Source organism: Callithrix jacchus, chromosome 1 (genome assembly GCF_049354715.1).
Source record: "Callithrix jacchus isolate 240 chromosome 1, calJac240_pri, whole genome shotgun sequence".
In the NCBI taxonomy this organism is placed as follows: Eukaryota; Metazoa; Chordata; class Mammalia; order Primates; family Cebidae; genus Callithrix; species Callithrix jacchus.
Genome location: NC_133502.1, coordinates 13,905,652 through 13,922,347, shown reverse-complemented (window position 1 = coordinate 13,922,347; position 16,696 = coordinate 13,905,652). Strand labels below are relative to the sequence as shown.

Genomic DNA, 16,696 nt, shown 5'->3' with positions numbered 1-16,696 from the left:
ACTCAGCTCACTGCGACCTCTGCCACCTGGGTTCAAATGATTCTCCTGCCTTCATCTCCCCAGTAGCTGAGAGTACAGGCATCCACCAACACATGCAGATAACTTTTTGTATTTTTAGTAGAGACAAGATTTCACCATATTGGTCAGGCTAGTCTCGAACTCCTGACCGCAGGTGATCCACCTGCCTCACCAAGCCAAAGGGCTGCGATTACAGGCGTGAGACACTGTGCTGGGCCCATTTTAGCCATTTTTAAGTGCACAGTCAATAGTGCCAGGTATATTTGCATTTTTGTGGAAAAGATCTCCCAATCTTTTCATCTGGCAAAACAAACACCATACCCATTAAACAGCTCCCACTTATGCCTTCCCACAGCAACCACCATTCTACTTTGTTTCTATTTATGTACCTCATCTGAGTAGAATCACCTAGTATTTTTCTTTTTGTAATTGGCTTATTTCACTTAGCATCATGTTCTCAAGGTTCATCTATGTTGTGGCATACGGCAGGATTTCCTTCCTTTTTAAGACTGAATAATACACCATTTTGCACATATACAGCACACTTCGCTTCTCCATTTATCTGAGGATGGACATTTGGGTTCCTTCTACTTCCTGGCTAGTGTGAATAGTACTGCTATAAACATGGGTGTACAATTACCTTACAAGATCCTGCTTTGGATTTGGGCATGGCCCCAAAGGAGGACTGCTGGATCAAATGGCAACTTTTAATTTGAGGCACTGCCATAATATTTTCTGCATCAGCTGCACAATTTTACATTCTCACCAACGGTGCACAGGATACCAATTTCACCATATCCTCATCAGCACTTGTTATTTCCTGGGTTTTTTTTTTTTAATAGTAGCAATCCTAATAAGTGTCAGCTGATACTTCACCGTGATTTTGATTTGCATTTCTTAAATGATGAGTGATGTTCTCGGACATAATTTCTTGAAGCCCAAGAGAATGCTAGGATAGTAGTGAAGACATTGTTTCCACATGGACTAATCCGTCAAAAGAACAGACTTTTGCCAGAATGAGCGTGAATGTGAGAAATGTCACCGGATGGGTTGGGAGGTACTCCTGGTAGCTTTCAAACTCGTACTCTCTCACCACTGATCCACTGGGAAATGGTGGTGGAAGAGTGATGGTGAAAAAAATAACTCAAAAAAAAAAAAAAAAAAAAACAAAAACAACAACACTCACTCCTACAGTTCACTTAATACAGCTTTGATTTCTCATGTCATATGGCCACCCTTACTTCAGTTCTAATTCCAAGTACACATACATGTGATTTAGGAGTTCTGGTCTCCTCCACTTACTGGGAAAATTTCCCAGACTTCATTATGCTCCAAAAGAACAAGAGCAGAAAACTGGGGAAATGAGTCACACAGCTAGAAGTCACAGCAGTGAACAGCACGGCCATTTTTCAAATGGTTCGTTAAAACAAACAACGGGTGTTATTTAGCTGGGTGGAACTTCATCTCCCCTCCTCCACATAAAAAAAGATGGAGTCCTAATCCCTGGTACCTGTGAACGTGACCTTATTTGGAAATCAGGTGTTTGTAAATTATCGAGTTGCTATGAAGTCAGCAGGGCGGGCCCTAATCTAATATGACCATGTCCTTACGAAAGGGGAAAATACAGAGACAGACCCTCACACAGCAAGAAAACCAGGCAAAGATGATGGCAGAGACAAACGTGAGGTATCCATATAAACCAAGGAACACCGCAGATTACCAGCAAACCTCCAGGAGCCAGGAGAGCAGCTCAGGACCAATTTTTCCTCACAACCCTTGGAAGGAACCAATATTGCTGACACATTGATCTCAGACAGCTGGTCTCCAGAGCTGAGACCACACACTTCTATTCCTGAAGCCACCCAGTTTGTGATACTTTGTTACAGTGGCGCTAGTGAACTCATACACCATAATTCAACAAATGTCAACTTAAGTCATTAAGGGATGGATTAGCCAGGGAAAAATGGACTACGGTGTTCCCTCAATGCTACAGCAGAAACGGTGCCAGCAGGGACTTCAAGCCATCACTGACCTCCCCACGAGTTCATGCGGGTACAAAGGACATAGAAAAAAACCCTTGTTTTCAGCCAGTACCTTGTGTACCACTGAACAATAACCAGAGACAAAACCAACTCTCCAGGCCCCTGGATCCAGCATTTTAAGAGCCAGACAAGAGGGCGAAAATAAGTTTAGAAGCTCAGCAAGCCAGTTTGTAAGTCCCCACAGAAAGACTCTCTGAACAGCCTGGTTGGCAGGATGCCAGAGGGCTGCTGGCAGTGTCTCAGTTTCTGCTGAACAAGTTTTCTGGAGAAAATCAGAACTTTATTTTCTAAGTCGGCCATGGACCTTTCAGGAGCTTCAAAAGACACCCAAGGCAGGGGAAGGCCCTGATGGGGAAGTCTGCTTTAGAGAAATGGCCCCTAAAGCAGAAAGGAAAGGAAAGGTCAGAAGAAACACTCCTGGTTTCAGGAGGGAGTGCAGAGTCCACAGTTAGAAACACTGATGTGCTTGGAGTGAGGGTTCTTCTGGTTTGCTGGGAATAATGAGTGAGATCGTAATAAACCTCAAGGCCAGATTAGAGGAATGGCGCAAGTCCAGGAAGCTCAGTCCTGTGGGAAACAAACGGAAGTCCAATCATCGTGGAGAAATCTACCTGGACGTAATGAGCTGAGAAATGCAACTGAAATCGAGTCAATAAAAGGAAAAGAGTTGCTCTCCGCGCTGGATCATGAAACCAGATGTCCCGTTTAACAGCTCTAATAAAATATGTCATCTTCATCCTTACAAAAATAATTACATCAGGCTAAGAGGTAAGATGGTTAATAGTAACATCTGAGGTTTTTTCAGCGCTTATATTCAGTGTGTGCTGTAACTACTACATGCACCTTTCTCTTCATCATTTGAATTCTACTGCTAAGACTGTCCAGAATTAAGAGCATGTCGGTGAACCCCAGGACTGACGTGAATGAAAGGTATTCTTGTTGATGCCTGCCATGTGAAGCCATGTTCCGCAAGTGAAGGGATGAGAATCAGTGCGGGGGTAAAAAGGAGCCTGTGGTCCGAGACTGCAGGAATGGAAGCAAAGGCAGAGGAAGAGAGCGTGGGGTTAGCGAGGCAGGGATGGAGCAGCCTCCATGTTCTCTGTGATGCAGAAGTCACAGCCATCTCCAACCAGATGTCCTGGCTCTTCTCACTCTGCCTGCAGGCCGAGCGCCACAGGCTGCTCACCTCAGCTCTCTTACTCTGGGGCTTCTGGTTGGGGTCAGCAAATGGGAGGCCCTGGCAAGCGATGGGTAGTCAGGAAGAGAGGGACTCCTCTCTGTTTCACCTACCCCTCCAGAATTGTGAGATAGTAACTGCCTATTGTTTAAGCCACAGGTTTGTAGTGCTTTCTTATGGCTGCCCTAGGAAACTAATTCAGCTTTCAAATATGAAAAAAAAAGATACCGTGATAACCTAAGAAGTCCACATATGCCCTCTGGTCTTGCTCTGCAATGCCCGACACACTAAGTCTTATGCCTAGATCAAAGGTAATGAAGCACCCGAGTTCTGTGTGCTGGCAGAAATACGTACTGACAAATGGCCACTGGAAGATGGGATAATAGCCAATTTCATGTTACAGTTCATGTCGCTGGCAAATTACATCAAAACTAAATAATGAGCTGAAGAAAGCAACTGTTCTGCTCCTTTTTAATGCTTTTTAATAGAATCGTTTGAAAACACTGGATCTAAATCCTTTTCCAGCTTGGTGGTCACCCAGGTGTGGCAAGCTTAACAGAGCAGCTTCACTGAGGAAATTAGAATGCAAAGAGTACATGTAATGTTCCTAACATAAACTGAAACTAAGCAATCGACTTCCATTTGTTACTTCCAGTTTGTACCCTTTACATCATCACGAAGAACCCTGGAAGTTAATTTCCAGAGCCACAGATTCTTCTTTGTGATAAACAACAAAGCAATGTCTTCCATGGCTGGGCGTGGTGGCTCACGCCCGTAATCCCAGCACTTCAGGAGGCTGAGGCAGGTGGATCACCTGAGGTCAGGATTTCGAGAACAGCCTCGCCAACATGGTGAAACCCCATCTCTACTAAAAATACAAAAATCAGCTGGGCATGGTGGTAGGCACCTATAGTCCCAGCTACTCAGGAGGCTGAGACAGGAGAAAGGCTCGAACCCAGGAGGCGGAGGTTACAGCGAGCCAAGATGGCGCCATTGCACTCGAGCCTGGGTGACAGGAGAGAAACTGGGTCTCAAAAAAAACAAAAACAAAAACAAACCAATGCCTTTATTAGCAACATTGGCAATGTTCCTTTCATATCAACTAAAGGAAGACTTTATTTCAAGTAAAACTTTGGTCACACAGAGTTGACTTCCTAGTCCTCAGTGACAGCCCTAAGCCATCCAGGCTATAAATCTGAGGACTCTGGGTACTCTCTCACTCCCGGGGCGGGGGGGGCCTGCTCCTGCCCCATCAGCTACCAAGCTCTGTCAGTTCTAGGGCTTTCTCCTGGACCCATCAAACCCCCTGACAGTCTGTCTGCAGGGCCTGGCCCCTATCAGTCATTACCACGTGGAGATGATATTGCAAAGGCCTCTGGTCACTGAGCTGTCCTTCTGCAGACTCCGCCCTCTTCAACCCATCCTGCCCACTAGAGCACCTTCCCCTGGCACCTGTCACAGGCACTAGCACAGCTGGCATGCTGTATCATCCTAATGTTACAATGAACCCCAAATTTCTCTTCAAAGAATCAGTATGTCAGTGTGTTCAGCTCCCTTATTCTTTAATTCTCTATTTTAAAGTTTAACTTCCTTGCAGTTTCAGTAAACAACCTTCTCCACTGGCTCTCATCAGTAGTTCACATCTGTTCCTCTGGCCCCCGGCTCCGTCCTGACTCCTCCCAGTCACCTGCTCCAGTCACCTGCTCTGGTCACCTTCTTTGACCTAGGTCACCCCTGGATACCTGCTCTGACCCACCTGTAACCGTCCTTCCTGCCAAAACACCCACCTTGCTCTCTTTAAAAGAGCCCATTGGGATTAGTCTAGCTTGTGCAGTCTAACCCTGGCCAATAGGGGAACAACACAACAGTAGGGACGACCCCCCCCATCAGGCATAAGTACCCCTTCCCCCGCTGTCCAAGCGTGCTGCCACCATTGCTCCCTCCATCCGTGAGCCTCACCCTTCTATAAAAGTAAACTGCCTTGCTGAGAGGATTTATCTTCTAGTGCTATTTCTTTAGCAGCATGGAAATTCTACTTACAACACTAATGGCTCTTTATGGCCCCAGACCATTGAACAAAGTAAGTGACAGGCTCAGGTGTTGGTGGTCCTGGGCTGGGATTCCAGCTCCTTCTCTCCAGCACACTGACCCACACCAAGTCACTTATACCCTGTGAGACTAATTGGTGTTATTCCTACCTACCTCATAGGCTCACTTAGCAACACATGAGATAACGTACAAACAGACTTGGCACAATGTCTGGCACACAGCAAGGGGTTTTTTAGAGGGCAGTTATTATTTTTATTCATTTTCTTATCACCAGTAGCACCTTGCCTCCCAGGTGGATACACATTTGTGAAACCCATATCGTGTTTCCAAGACCACATTCCATAAAATAAAACCAGAGCCACAGAATTCCACTGTGGGTATCTGGTCCAACTTCCTGTTTGTATAAATGAGGAAACAGAAACCTATGAGGTTCTCGTTCAAAGTTATAAAGTGCTAACGGCTTTGAGAATTGTTATTTTCCATGATCATTCTATCTACAGAAGGGAAATCCCAAACTGATTAAGTCATTCTGTGTGTGTCTTATGAGTTAAAATCATTATCTCCAACTCAAGTGTTCAAAGGAAGACAGCAAATAATTGAATGTTCAAACATGGCAGATAATTTTTAAAAATCAGTCCATTTAATATGTGCAATGTTTTTATATTTACATTCTAACGCAAGAGGATCCAGCCAGCTGAGCACTTCCTTCAAATGAACCCAGAGAGCCTATATTGAAAAGACCTGCCCCAGAGGATCCTGAAATCCTGCATCTACCTTATAATCATTCATCTAGTCTACGGCAGAGGGATGAATGGTTCACCCAGTAACATCCTGACTGGGAAAATGGAGAACTTTTGAAGCTAAGGAAATAGAGGAGATCAAGAAATCAGCAAAGCAAAAATGCATGTAAAATTTCTGAGCTCAAAGAGCAACCCCCGCGATTTTAAAGCTGATTAAACTGAAGCTCACAGAAGCTGCAGGTAAATCCACAAAAAGGCAGTAAACAAGCTTGACAGAAATGGTGGTTTCACAGCAATTGTCCAAGGGGTGCTTGGTTCTTAAAGACCTTCCAAAAGCCACCTGGGACACAGCTTTGGCTTAGGTAATGATTCACCCTCCAAAGAAAGCGCCAGTTTGATGTGAGACTATACAGACAGCTGCCGTGTCTGACACAAGCACACGATTTTTTATTCTGAAGCGCTTTCATTCACTTTCTTTTCTCCCACTGATCCAGCAAACAGCTCTACGTTGAAAGCAGGGCCCCCATTCTGTGAAAGAACGAGAAGGAAACTAAAGTTCAGGGTGAAAGGAAGGAAGAGAACCTATTTTCATGAGAACCGGATTATGCGTTCTCGGCAAGGTGGTTTTGCAGATCTCATTTGAGCCTCACCTGGGCCTCAAGTAGTACGTATTCTCCACGTGTACAGATGAGACTGGCCAGCCAGTCACACAGAGTCATACAGCTAGGAAGTGAGGCAGTGGGGTCTCAGGGGCCTGAATTTTCCCTTCAACCCCTCCTTCATTTCTCATCATTGAGAAAATTTACTGTCTCCATTTAAAAAAGAAAAAAAAGTAGCTTTTCAAACTTCCTACATTTTCTCAGATTGTGGCCCATTTTTAACGTCAGATTCAGACATTCGCAATTAGTTGATTCTTTTTATTCGGTTCTACTGAGTGATTCCTTTTTGGGGGGGGGAATAGCAAACAGCTGTTAAGGAATCACTGCAGGCATCAAGCTACAGAACTGACTTGGATCAGCAGGCTCTTTGCTACAGTTGAAAGGGGTGCACGCAAACATTTCAGGCCGGCACTTCAATTCTACTCTTGGCTCCTGAGACGCTAGAAAGGAAAGCTAACAGTATTTAGCTAAAATGATTTATGAAAAAAAATGTTTTTCATCTATTAACATAGCCTAAGTAGCCTTTAAATGTAATCTCATGGGGCTAGACTCAGGCACCATTAATGACTCCAAGTTAAATAAAACACAGAAATGACCACGCAGAGCAAAGTAGCCTAAAATTCTGTTTCAGAAACTTTGCTAATAAAAGGAGCCAAAAGCAACAGTGATAAGAAAAAGAGATGCTGACTTAGTTTTTAAAGCTGCGTGAACACGCCAGGCGCCCTCTGCTCCTTCTGGTTCAGAGCGCAGCTTCAGCGGCAGCAAATGCCGTTCTGGACACACAACCTCCTTGCAGGGCTGAAAGGGCCAATTCAGTGTGATTTGGGTCTATCCTCCTCCTCCTCCACACCCTGCATCTCTTATGTGTGAAGCATTTGGGACAAAAGAAGAAAATTAAGTCATCCTGGAATCTAAGCACCTTCCTTCCACTATCATTACAATCAGACCACTCCAGGGGCAAGCCCACTCCAGGGAGGGACTCGGGATTCCGGGAGGGTCAGAACCGCAACACTTACCAAAAAAAGAGGCCCTGCCCCCTCGAGACCTTTAGTTAAATGTATTTCGGGCCAGGCGCAGTGGCTCACGCCTGTAATCCCAGCACTTTGGTAGGCCGAGGCGGGTGGATCACGAGGTCAAGAGATCGATACCATCCTGGTCAACATAGTGAAACCCCGTCTCTACTAAAAATACAAAAATTAGCTGGGCATGGTGGCACGTGCCTGTAATCCCAGCTACTCAGGAGGCTGAGGCAGGAGAATTGCCTGAACCCAGGAGGTGGAGGTTGAGGTGAGCTGAGGTGAGCTGAGATGACGCCATTGCACTCCAGCCTGGGTAAAAAGAGCGAAACTCCGTCTAAAAAAAAAAATGTGTATTTCACCTCTTTGTGGGGAGAAAAAAAGAAAAAAAATACTTTCCCTAAGGGCACATTCCCTAAGATGGCTGAAAGAGAAATTAAAAAGAACAGGCTGGGCACAGTAGCTAATGCCTGTAATCCCAGAACTTTAGGAGGCCAAGGCAGGAGGGTCACCTCAGTCCAGGAGTTTCAGACCAGCCTGGGCAATATATAGAGACCCCTGTCTCCACAAAAAGAAAAAAAAAAAGCTAGGTATGGTGATGTGTGCCAGCAGTGTCAGCAAGTAGGAGGGCGGCAGTGGGAGGACTGCTGAGCACAGAGGTCGAGGCTGCAGTGAGCCAGGACTGCTCCACTGCACTCCGGCCTCGGTGACATGGAAGACTGTCTCAAAAAATGAAAATAAATTGGGAAACAATTCATTAGAAATAAAAAGGGTGTGGCTGAGAGCAGTGGCGTATGCCTGTCATCCTAATACTTTGGGAGGCCAAACGGGAGGACTGCTTGACTAGGAGTTCCAGACCAGACTGGATAACACAGCAAGACCTTGTCTCTACAGATAAAAATAAAAATAAATTAGCCCAGTGTGGTGGCATGCACCTGTAGTCCCAGCTACTAGGGAGGCTGAGACAGGAGGGTAGCTTGAGTCCAAGAGTTTGAGGCTGCAGTGAGCTCTGATCGGGCCACTGCACCTTTCTTGTCTCAAAAAAAAATTATTTTTAATAAATATGAAAGACAAAGACAGAGTAAATGAACACACTTACATAAAAGCACAGTTGCTACCAGTGGGCACAAGCCCAGCTCCTGATGTCAACTGCAGGGCCACAAGGAGGAAACCCTGAGCTTTCTGAAAAGACAAACTTCTGCTCCATCCCTTTTTCTGAGCTCGAGCTTATGATGTCAGCTTTCTAATCTATCCCCAGTGGAGACCTCGCCCTGAACCAGAGCTCGCGGAAAGCAAGCTCCCCATTGATGTCAAACCCAGGTTTCAGTGAAAATTAAAGGAATGAAAGAACCGTTACATTTCAAAAGGTATAATAATGAAATAAAATCAATGTTTAATCATGTAAGGACTGAATTTGTAACTCTAATGAGGTCTCCAAGAGAACACAGGTGATTCTGACACCAGAAAAGAACCTAAGTAGTCTTTTATGACATGCAAACTCATTACTTTTCTCAAAAACTCTGGGTCTCTGATTTCAACTCAAACTTGTTGTATTTTCTACCAATAACGTTTTATCAAGAAAATATTTGATTTCAGTCTTCCATCTCCCATGTCAAACAGCATGGAGTTCAGCCCTATGTAGCGCAGTGAGCTTTATGGAAATAGCCATCCCACAAGCACATAAGGTCAATCATAACACTTCCTGGGGCCCGTGACCGGCGTGGTATATAAATCATGGCATGCTTCCTCATTCTCATCAGGTATCTTTCTTCAGCACTCAGTAGGCACACGGTACCCACTGCATCTAATCAGGCTGTGGAGGCATTAGGGTTTGCTCTAAAATGAACAATCTCTTTCCTCCAAGATTTTACCTTCCGTCTGGAGAATTCACAAATACAGTCACAAAAAGTTAACTCATCATGAAGGACGTCAACACAGGGTCCTCACTTCCAAAGAAGGAAAGGGGTTGGGAGCAACCTTTATGATCATCTGGCCCCAGTGCCTGATTCTGCAGATTAGGGAACTGAGTCACAGCACCAGGAATAATGAATGAGAGAGGCAAGATTAGAGGCCGCGATTCAAGGTCTGATGGGAGGTGAGATATTGGCACTGTCAGGAGAAGCCTGGCCTGGAGCACACGCCTGGGAGAGGCCCAGCAGTGGGTGGGATTTTGATCAATGTGTTTGGGGTGAGGATGGGGTGGGTGTTTAGAAAGCGGTGAGAACAGGGCAGCATGGGGGTGGGGGAACGGGGGGGGCCAAGCTGAACAGGGACCGCCTGTGTGGAAGGAGGAGGCAGTGGAAGTCCTTGAGTCTCACGAAGGAAGAGGGTAAGTGCCAGAAGACGGGTAAGTTGAGGGTTCTGCAGGCTGAGTGCCAATCCACACCCCACCTTCATGCTGTGCAAACACGAGGAAGGGAGTCAAGCTCTTCCCACGAGCTCTTTGCCTTGTTATGCTAGGACAGCACCAACTCTTGTGCTGTGAAATGACCAAACAGAACTGTAACCAGTCAGTTTCACACACAGGTGCCGTTCAGGCGTAGGATATGATGATGATGAACAAAAACAAGAGGACTTGCCCTCCAAGGAGTGGCCACTCTACCTGCAAGAGGCCAACGCCAAGCAGGTCAACAAAGAACAGGGTGTTCTGACATGAGAAGCTAAGGCCTGTCATTGAGAAGAGTGTACGGGGACCCTCCATGGAGGCTCCTGGCTCCCTGCCAGGCTCCCCGAGCCACGAAGCCCACACTTGATCCTCAGGCAAAGGATGAATGCTACATAAGCCTGGGGAGCAAAAACACTCAAGCACAGCAGTGACAAGACAGCAACGCAAGCCCGTTCCAAGGATCATTTCCTGCGATGATGACTGTGGACGCTGACTTCCCTCTGTCACCACTAACTCCTGCCCCTGCTCCCCAGAGGGGTTCTGGGCTTCTGCTATCACTCACCTGCCTGAAACTGGCCACTCCCTCTAACCCTTAGACAGGCACTAGGTGTCATTTTTGTCACCTGTGAGCATCGTCCACCACTTTTTTTTTTTATACCAGGGTTACTCAAAAGAAGCAAAGAAAAAAAAAGGCTGTGTTTTATTTCGTCTGCTCTTCCGATGGAAACACTGCTAATGAAAATACGTAAACCGAATAAATAGTTGGAGCGGAAACCATCTGTTTCATCCTACTAATGTCAGTGGGAACAGTGTTTGTTTACCAGCAGGGTCATGAGGAGGGGACACAGAAAACCTTCCCAGGAACCATCAGGGAAATGGCCTGGGCGGGCACAGGGGCACGTTATTAACCCTTTCAGATGCCCAAGAGTCAGTCTGTTTCATAACCTCTGGTTGGAAGAGAAAGCGGTGTGTATCATAAACCACAGGGTGAAGCTTATTTGCACAGTGTTTTCCACATAAAGATGATAAAACACCATATAAGAATTTACTAAAAATACTGCGTCTGAACTTTCCACTCTGCAGAGGAAATACCTAAAAAGTCTGTCCAAGTTCAACCGCAAAGGTGCTTGTGGAACCAGTTACAGAAAGGAAAAAACCGTGGTGCTAACTGCCAAAGCCTTCCAAAAGGCAGAGCTCTTTAATTATCATTTTTCCAGGGTATAAAGGATGGAGACACCATGGAGAAGATAGTGTGGTTCTCTGTGCCAGAAGTGTTTAGGGGATTTGCATTTTAAATGACTATTTTGCCTACAAATCCATATTTTAAAACAAAATTAATAAGCCAAGACCCAGGAAATTCAACCCCCAGGGAAAGACACTGGTCATCCCCAAAGGAACCTGCAGGGGCTTCTGGCCATGTGCCCAGCTCAGCTGCATGGCGAATGCGACTGAGTCATGAGAATTCATTCACTTGGGGCATTCCATCAAAGGACGCTTCCAGGATCAGACACTTGGCCTTGATGAATTCCCAGCAAAAAGTTTCAGCATAAGGTTTTAAAGCAAGACGGGGAGCTGAGTCTCTCCTAATCCTAGTCACTTTCCTCCCATCCCCGATGACTGAGCCATCACAGCCAGCCCCGATGCCTGCCAGCTGCTGCTGGCCTGGCTGTGGCTACTCTTAACGACCATGAGGTAGTGACTCAGTCAGCTCCACCAATAAAAATGCGGATATATGGCTTTCTACAGTCACTTAAGGAATACATCTGTGGCCCAGGGGTTGAGGAACATTCTGACCAAATGGAAAAAATTGAAGTATGAATGGAGGAGACATGTGAAAACTAACAATGGCATTAATTCTACTTGTAAAATAAACTCACTCTGACAGTTGGCAAACATTTAATTAGCACCTACTACGTGCCAGGTGGCATGCTAGATGCTGGGGATACAGACGAAACAGGAAGGCAGCTGGAAGTGCATGTCATTATCGTTACTACTAATCATGTATGTTAAGCTCTTATTACATGTCAAGAATTGTTCCACTTTATTTGTGTCACCTCTTTTCTATTCTCATATAGTATAAAGCAGAGTTTATTACTGGCCTCATTTTATCGACACAGACAGGTTAATAACTTGTCCACACTGCACAACTTTCAGTAGGAGAGGATTTGAACCCAGGCACTCTCGTACATCTGACAGGTGTATGAGTAAAGACATCTGCAAGAAGAAAGAAAAAGCCCTGTCCACTGCCTGAGAGAGTAGGCATCCAGGCAAAACTGATAAGGCTTTAAAGAATCCATAGGAGTTTATCAGAGAGCATGAGAAAGGTTCCTTCCAGACAGAGGGCTTATAAATGCACAGGAGAAGCCATCCAAAATTATGAAGAAAAATCATTTTAAAAGATGAAAACACACTTGTATTACTACTTCTTGGGCAGGGAGTTCACGCGTAGCTGCTCCCTAAATAGTGGTGAGGAATGGGGTCTTGACTTTCTTTGGTTTCAGGAAGAGCCACAGGTGAGAGCAGCCCAGCGATCCCCAGAGTGAGTGCACTTAGGAGCAGCCTTTGCTAGCTCCACAGTCCAGCCCGCTCAGGAGAACACCGTGTAACAGAATGTGCTGCTAGAAGCCTGGCTCAGAAGTCCTTCACAGTACTGAGCAGGAAACACTGAAACCAAACACGTCACCAAACCAGTCTGGCAACCAAGACAAAGTGGGTGAGGTGGTGCAGGTACAAACCACATATGCCAAGAGGCCCAATTCTAACCAGATGGCAGGCTCTCCTCAACAGAGTCTATGATTTTGGCAGACTAGCAATAGCTTTGTTCACCAAAATACAAAGCTGTCACAAGTACTTGAAAGATACAAATTTCACACTAAGAAAATTAGAAAACACAAAGGTTGTTTGCAGCGCGCAATAAATTGGTGGTTTTGCGCATAGCTATTCTGAGTTTATCTTTCCCTGAGACGTTTAATGTTAGTTCATGCACTCTGAGTAATGTTCTTTGAAATAAATGTAATTTGCTGAATCATATCCCATAAATGATTAAATGATGGGTTACCCACGTTAATGCCAACTATTAAATTCCAGCCCCTCTAGCCAACAGGAGTTAACAGGCAGATCATCTCCAGACTGAAAAACAGGTGTGCTCCCAGGGTTTGTTTAGAAGTTGGCTGCTTGGAATTCACGAGTTATTTTCCTCCCTCACAAACAATATTAGACTTGGTGTTTGATACTCAAGACAGAAAACCCAAAATACTAGATCTGAGGTGTCTTAAGAGTACTCTGGACTGAGCTGATGAGAGCAGCGTGCTGGCTGCTTAGCCAGCCAGACACCCCCACCTTCCTCTGCTGCCGGGATAAGGTGTGCGGTGGCTGCATGGAGCAGGCGGTGCCTTCTCAACCTCCTGTAGGAGCGATCTGAGGAGGAGGTTGGGACAGGCTGGGCAGGGGCTCAGAGAACAACAGAAGTGAGGAGCACCAGGGGCTCCTCCCGTGATGGCTCCAGCCCCCGGCCTGCTCTGTCCTGGACCCTGGGGTGGCAGGGCTGCCATATGGTAGGCTCAGAAGGAGGCTTTTTTTTTTTTTTTTGAGACAGAGTCTTGTTCTTGTTGCCCAGGCTGGAGTGCAATGGCACAATCTCAGCTCACTACAACCTCTACCTCCCAAGTTCCGGTGATTCTCCTGCCTCAGCCTCTCAAGTAGCTGGGATTACAGGTGTCTGCCACCACCCCCAGCTAATTTTTTTTTTTTTTTTTTTTTTGTATTTTTAGTAGACACCGGATTTCACCAAGTTGGCTAGGCTGGTCTTGAACTCCTGACCTCAGGTGATCCGCCCACCTCAGCCTTCCAAAGTGCTAGGATTACAGCCGTGAGCCATAGCACCCAGCCTCGAAGGAGGCTTTTCTATACTTCCACACCCTACCCTGTGGGATTACACGCACAGGCTCTCCCGACTTCCTGACATGAAACACACATGGCTCAGTAATGATGCTCTTGGGATTGTTCTTGCCAGTAACCTGGACATGAGTTCAATACACTCCCCCAGACAAACACACACACACAAGCACCAACATGAGAGAGGAATTGCCTACGACCAGTAAATTAAACTGGGATCCAGCCACGAGACCACTCTTCCCTCCAGTTACATGTATAAACATAACATATATATATATATATATATATATATGCACTTACATTACCCATATATTTAAATGGAAGGTCATATAAAATTCAAGTGGCAAAGCCACTGACATCACTGTATGGGTGGTTCATGCATAAATTGAGACACTGGAGAGCTCGGAACCAGAATGGGCCAGCAGGCCACGGGGGGCAGAGAGGGAGGTGCTGAACATGCAGGCCCTCCGGCTGCCTCATGTCACTGGCCGTGGGAGTGAGCCCAACCTCCCCTATCCAAAGGCTGACCCATACCCCTGGGTTCACAGAGACATTCCCCAACTTACTGGAACTTCAAATGCCTCCTGGGTGTCATCCAGCATCTGGATTTTGATGGACACAAGTTTTCCTGAAGGCGTTGGGGGCGGCTTCTGTCCACGTTCCAAGGTACTGATCCCCGAATTTTCCGGGGCCCCCAGTCGTGATCCTGGGGTCGGCCTCTGCTCTATTTCTCCCATGATGAAAGTGGCTTAGAGAATATCTGCAGGAGGCAGTGAGAAAGAAAAACGCATCAGAACAGGAGACTCCCTGACACCGCCCAAGCTGTGTGCCAGCTTCTCCCCTTGGTCACAGGAATTTCCCTGGGTAGGCAGGGGGCTCCCTCCCCTGCACAAAATTCACACAGGGGGGAGATGTCGCTTCACTCACTCACAAAGTCACCTTTAAGCACTCAAGACATGCAAATACTTTTTGTATACTTTATTCTTTTGAATAATTTTGCATACTGTGGCATATTTTATTCCTTTCTCGTTTTACAGTCTGTTCTTATTTATTCATTGCCTACAATGAGCTAGGCACTACTTTTCACACATTGGAGTCTGGTGGGAAGATGAGAAACAGTGCCTAAGCCATATCATTAGCATCCATTAATCATCTTTTATGGAGACAGTTACATGCTAAGTACTGTGGCTATTCTAAAGACAAACAGGAAAAACATGCACGCAGAGCTCGTGCTTATAATCTGGTTGAGGAAACAAACACACTCACACAGACAGAGGCAACAGAAAGTAGGGCCATTTTTCTTGGTTTCTAGTGCTTATTTCTATTACAATAACCACCTAAAAATTCTTTTCTTTCCATCCCTTTCCTGAGAAGCCATTCTACACACTATGCTACAGTATCGACAAAGCCATTCTCCTAAAAACCAAACAATCACCCTTCCCCCAGGGATAGTCCGCTCTTGTCTCTGACACCCTCAGCTCCTCCCTCCCCTCCCGCGGCCCCTGTCCGGCTCTGGTCTCCACGTGCATGACTCGCTGTGGCTGAGTGCTTTTGTCCTCTTTCTTTACCTGGAAACTTTTACCACTCCTTTAAGTCTCAATTCAAATGGCACCTCCCAGCCAGGTGTGGTGGCTCATGCCTGTAATCCCAGCAGTTTGGGAGGCCAAGGTGGGTGAATCAGCTGAGGTCAGGAATTCCTGAACAGTCTGGCCAACCAGGTGAAACCCCATCTCTACTAAAACTACAAAAATTAGCCAGGTGTGGTGGCAAGTGCCTGTAATCCCGGCTACTCAAGAGGCTGAGGCAGGAGAATCACTTGAACCCAGGAGGAGCAGGTTACAGTGACCCAAGATCACACCACTGCACTCCAGCCTGGCTGACAAGAGTAAAACTCTGTCTCAAAAACAAAAACCAATGTCACATGCTGGCATCTGGGGCAGAGCACATGCTGCCATCCCCTCTGTGCTCATGGTGGTCGAGCCCACGTGTGTGGAGAAGGCACGGTGATGCCCTTAAAGCAACACAATCTTGAATGTCCTTTGCATCTCAGCCCGACCTAGGCACGATGCCTCACACAGGGTGGAGGTCAGTACCGGCTGCTTCATGACTGAACCACTCAGCCAGTATATTTATATATGGCTGCATATTAAGTGTCAAAAGAACACAGGGAATTAGATTTTCATGTGAGATGAAGGAGTTAAAAGAGGGGGAAGGCAGCCTAGCATGGTGGCTCACGGCTGTAATCCCAGCACTTTGGGAGGGCAAGGTGGGCGGATCAAAAGGTCAAGAGATCGAGACTATCCTGGCCAACACGGTGAAACCTCTTCTCTACTAAAAATACAAAAATTAGCTGGGCGTAGTGGCACGCACCTGTAGTCCCAGCTACTCTAGAGGCTGAGGCAGGAGAATGGCTCGAACCCAGGAGGCAGAGGTTGCAGTGAGCTGAGATTGTGCCACTGCATTCCAGCCTGGAGACAGAGGAAGACTGTCTCAAAAAAAAGGGGTGGGGGGTGGGATGTAAGGCTTCTATCATGGAGAAGGTGACAACTGAACTCAACTTGGCCTCGAATATTGAATAATACTCAGAAAGAGACAGGAGACAGAAAAGGAAAAGGCCCTCCTGGGAAGTGGAATGGCATCCACAAAGTTACGGGACAGAAACACGATGGCACAGGGGAAGGAGAGAGACAATCACAGCTGGAGAGTTGAAGATGT

At 46.2% G+C, this 16,696-nt stretch overlaps 1 protein-coding gene across 16 annotated transcripts in view; it reads right to left on the bottom strand.

The window, feature by feature from the left end:
* The window catches only part of FARP1 (FERM, ARH/RhoGEF and pleckstrin domain protein 1), a 321,357-nt gene that overhangs the window by 236,801 nt on the left and 67,860 nt on the right, over positions 1–16,696 (bottom strand). For all 16 annotated transcript variants that reach the window (XR_013534808.1, XR_013534712.1, XR_013534800.1 and 13 more), the window contains exon 2: positions 14,548–14,741. Coding sequence is in view for 12 of the 16 variants with exons in the window: in XM_078370486.1 (XP_078226612.1) it covers positions 14,548–14,718 (171 nt within the window). In the remaining 4 variants the exon portion in view is untranslated. The remainder of the gene's footprint in view (positions 1–14,547; positions 14,742–16,696) is intronic.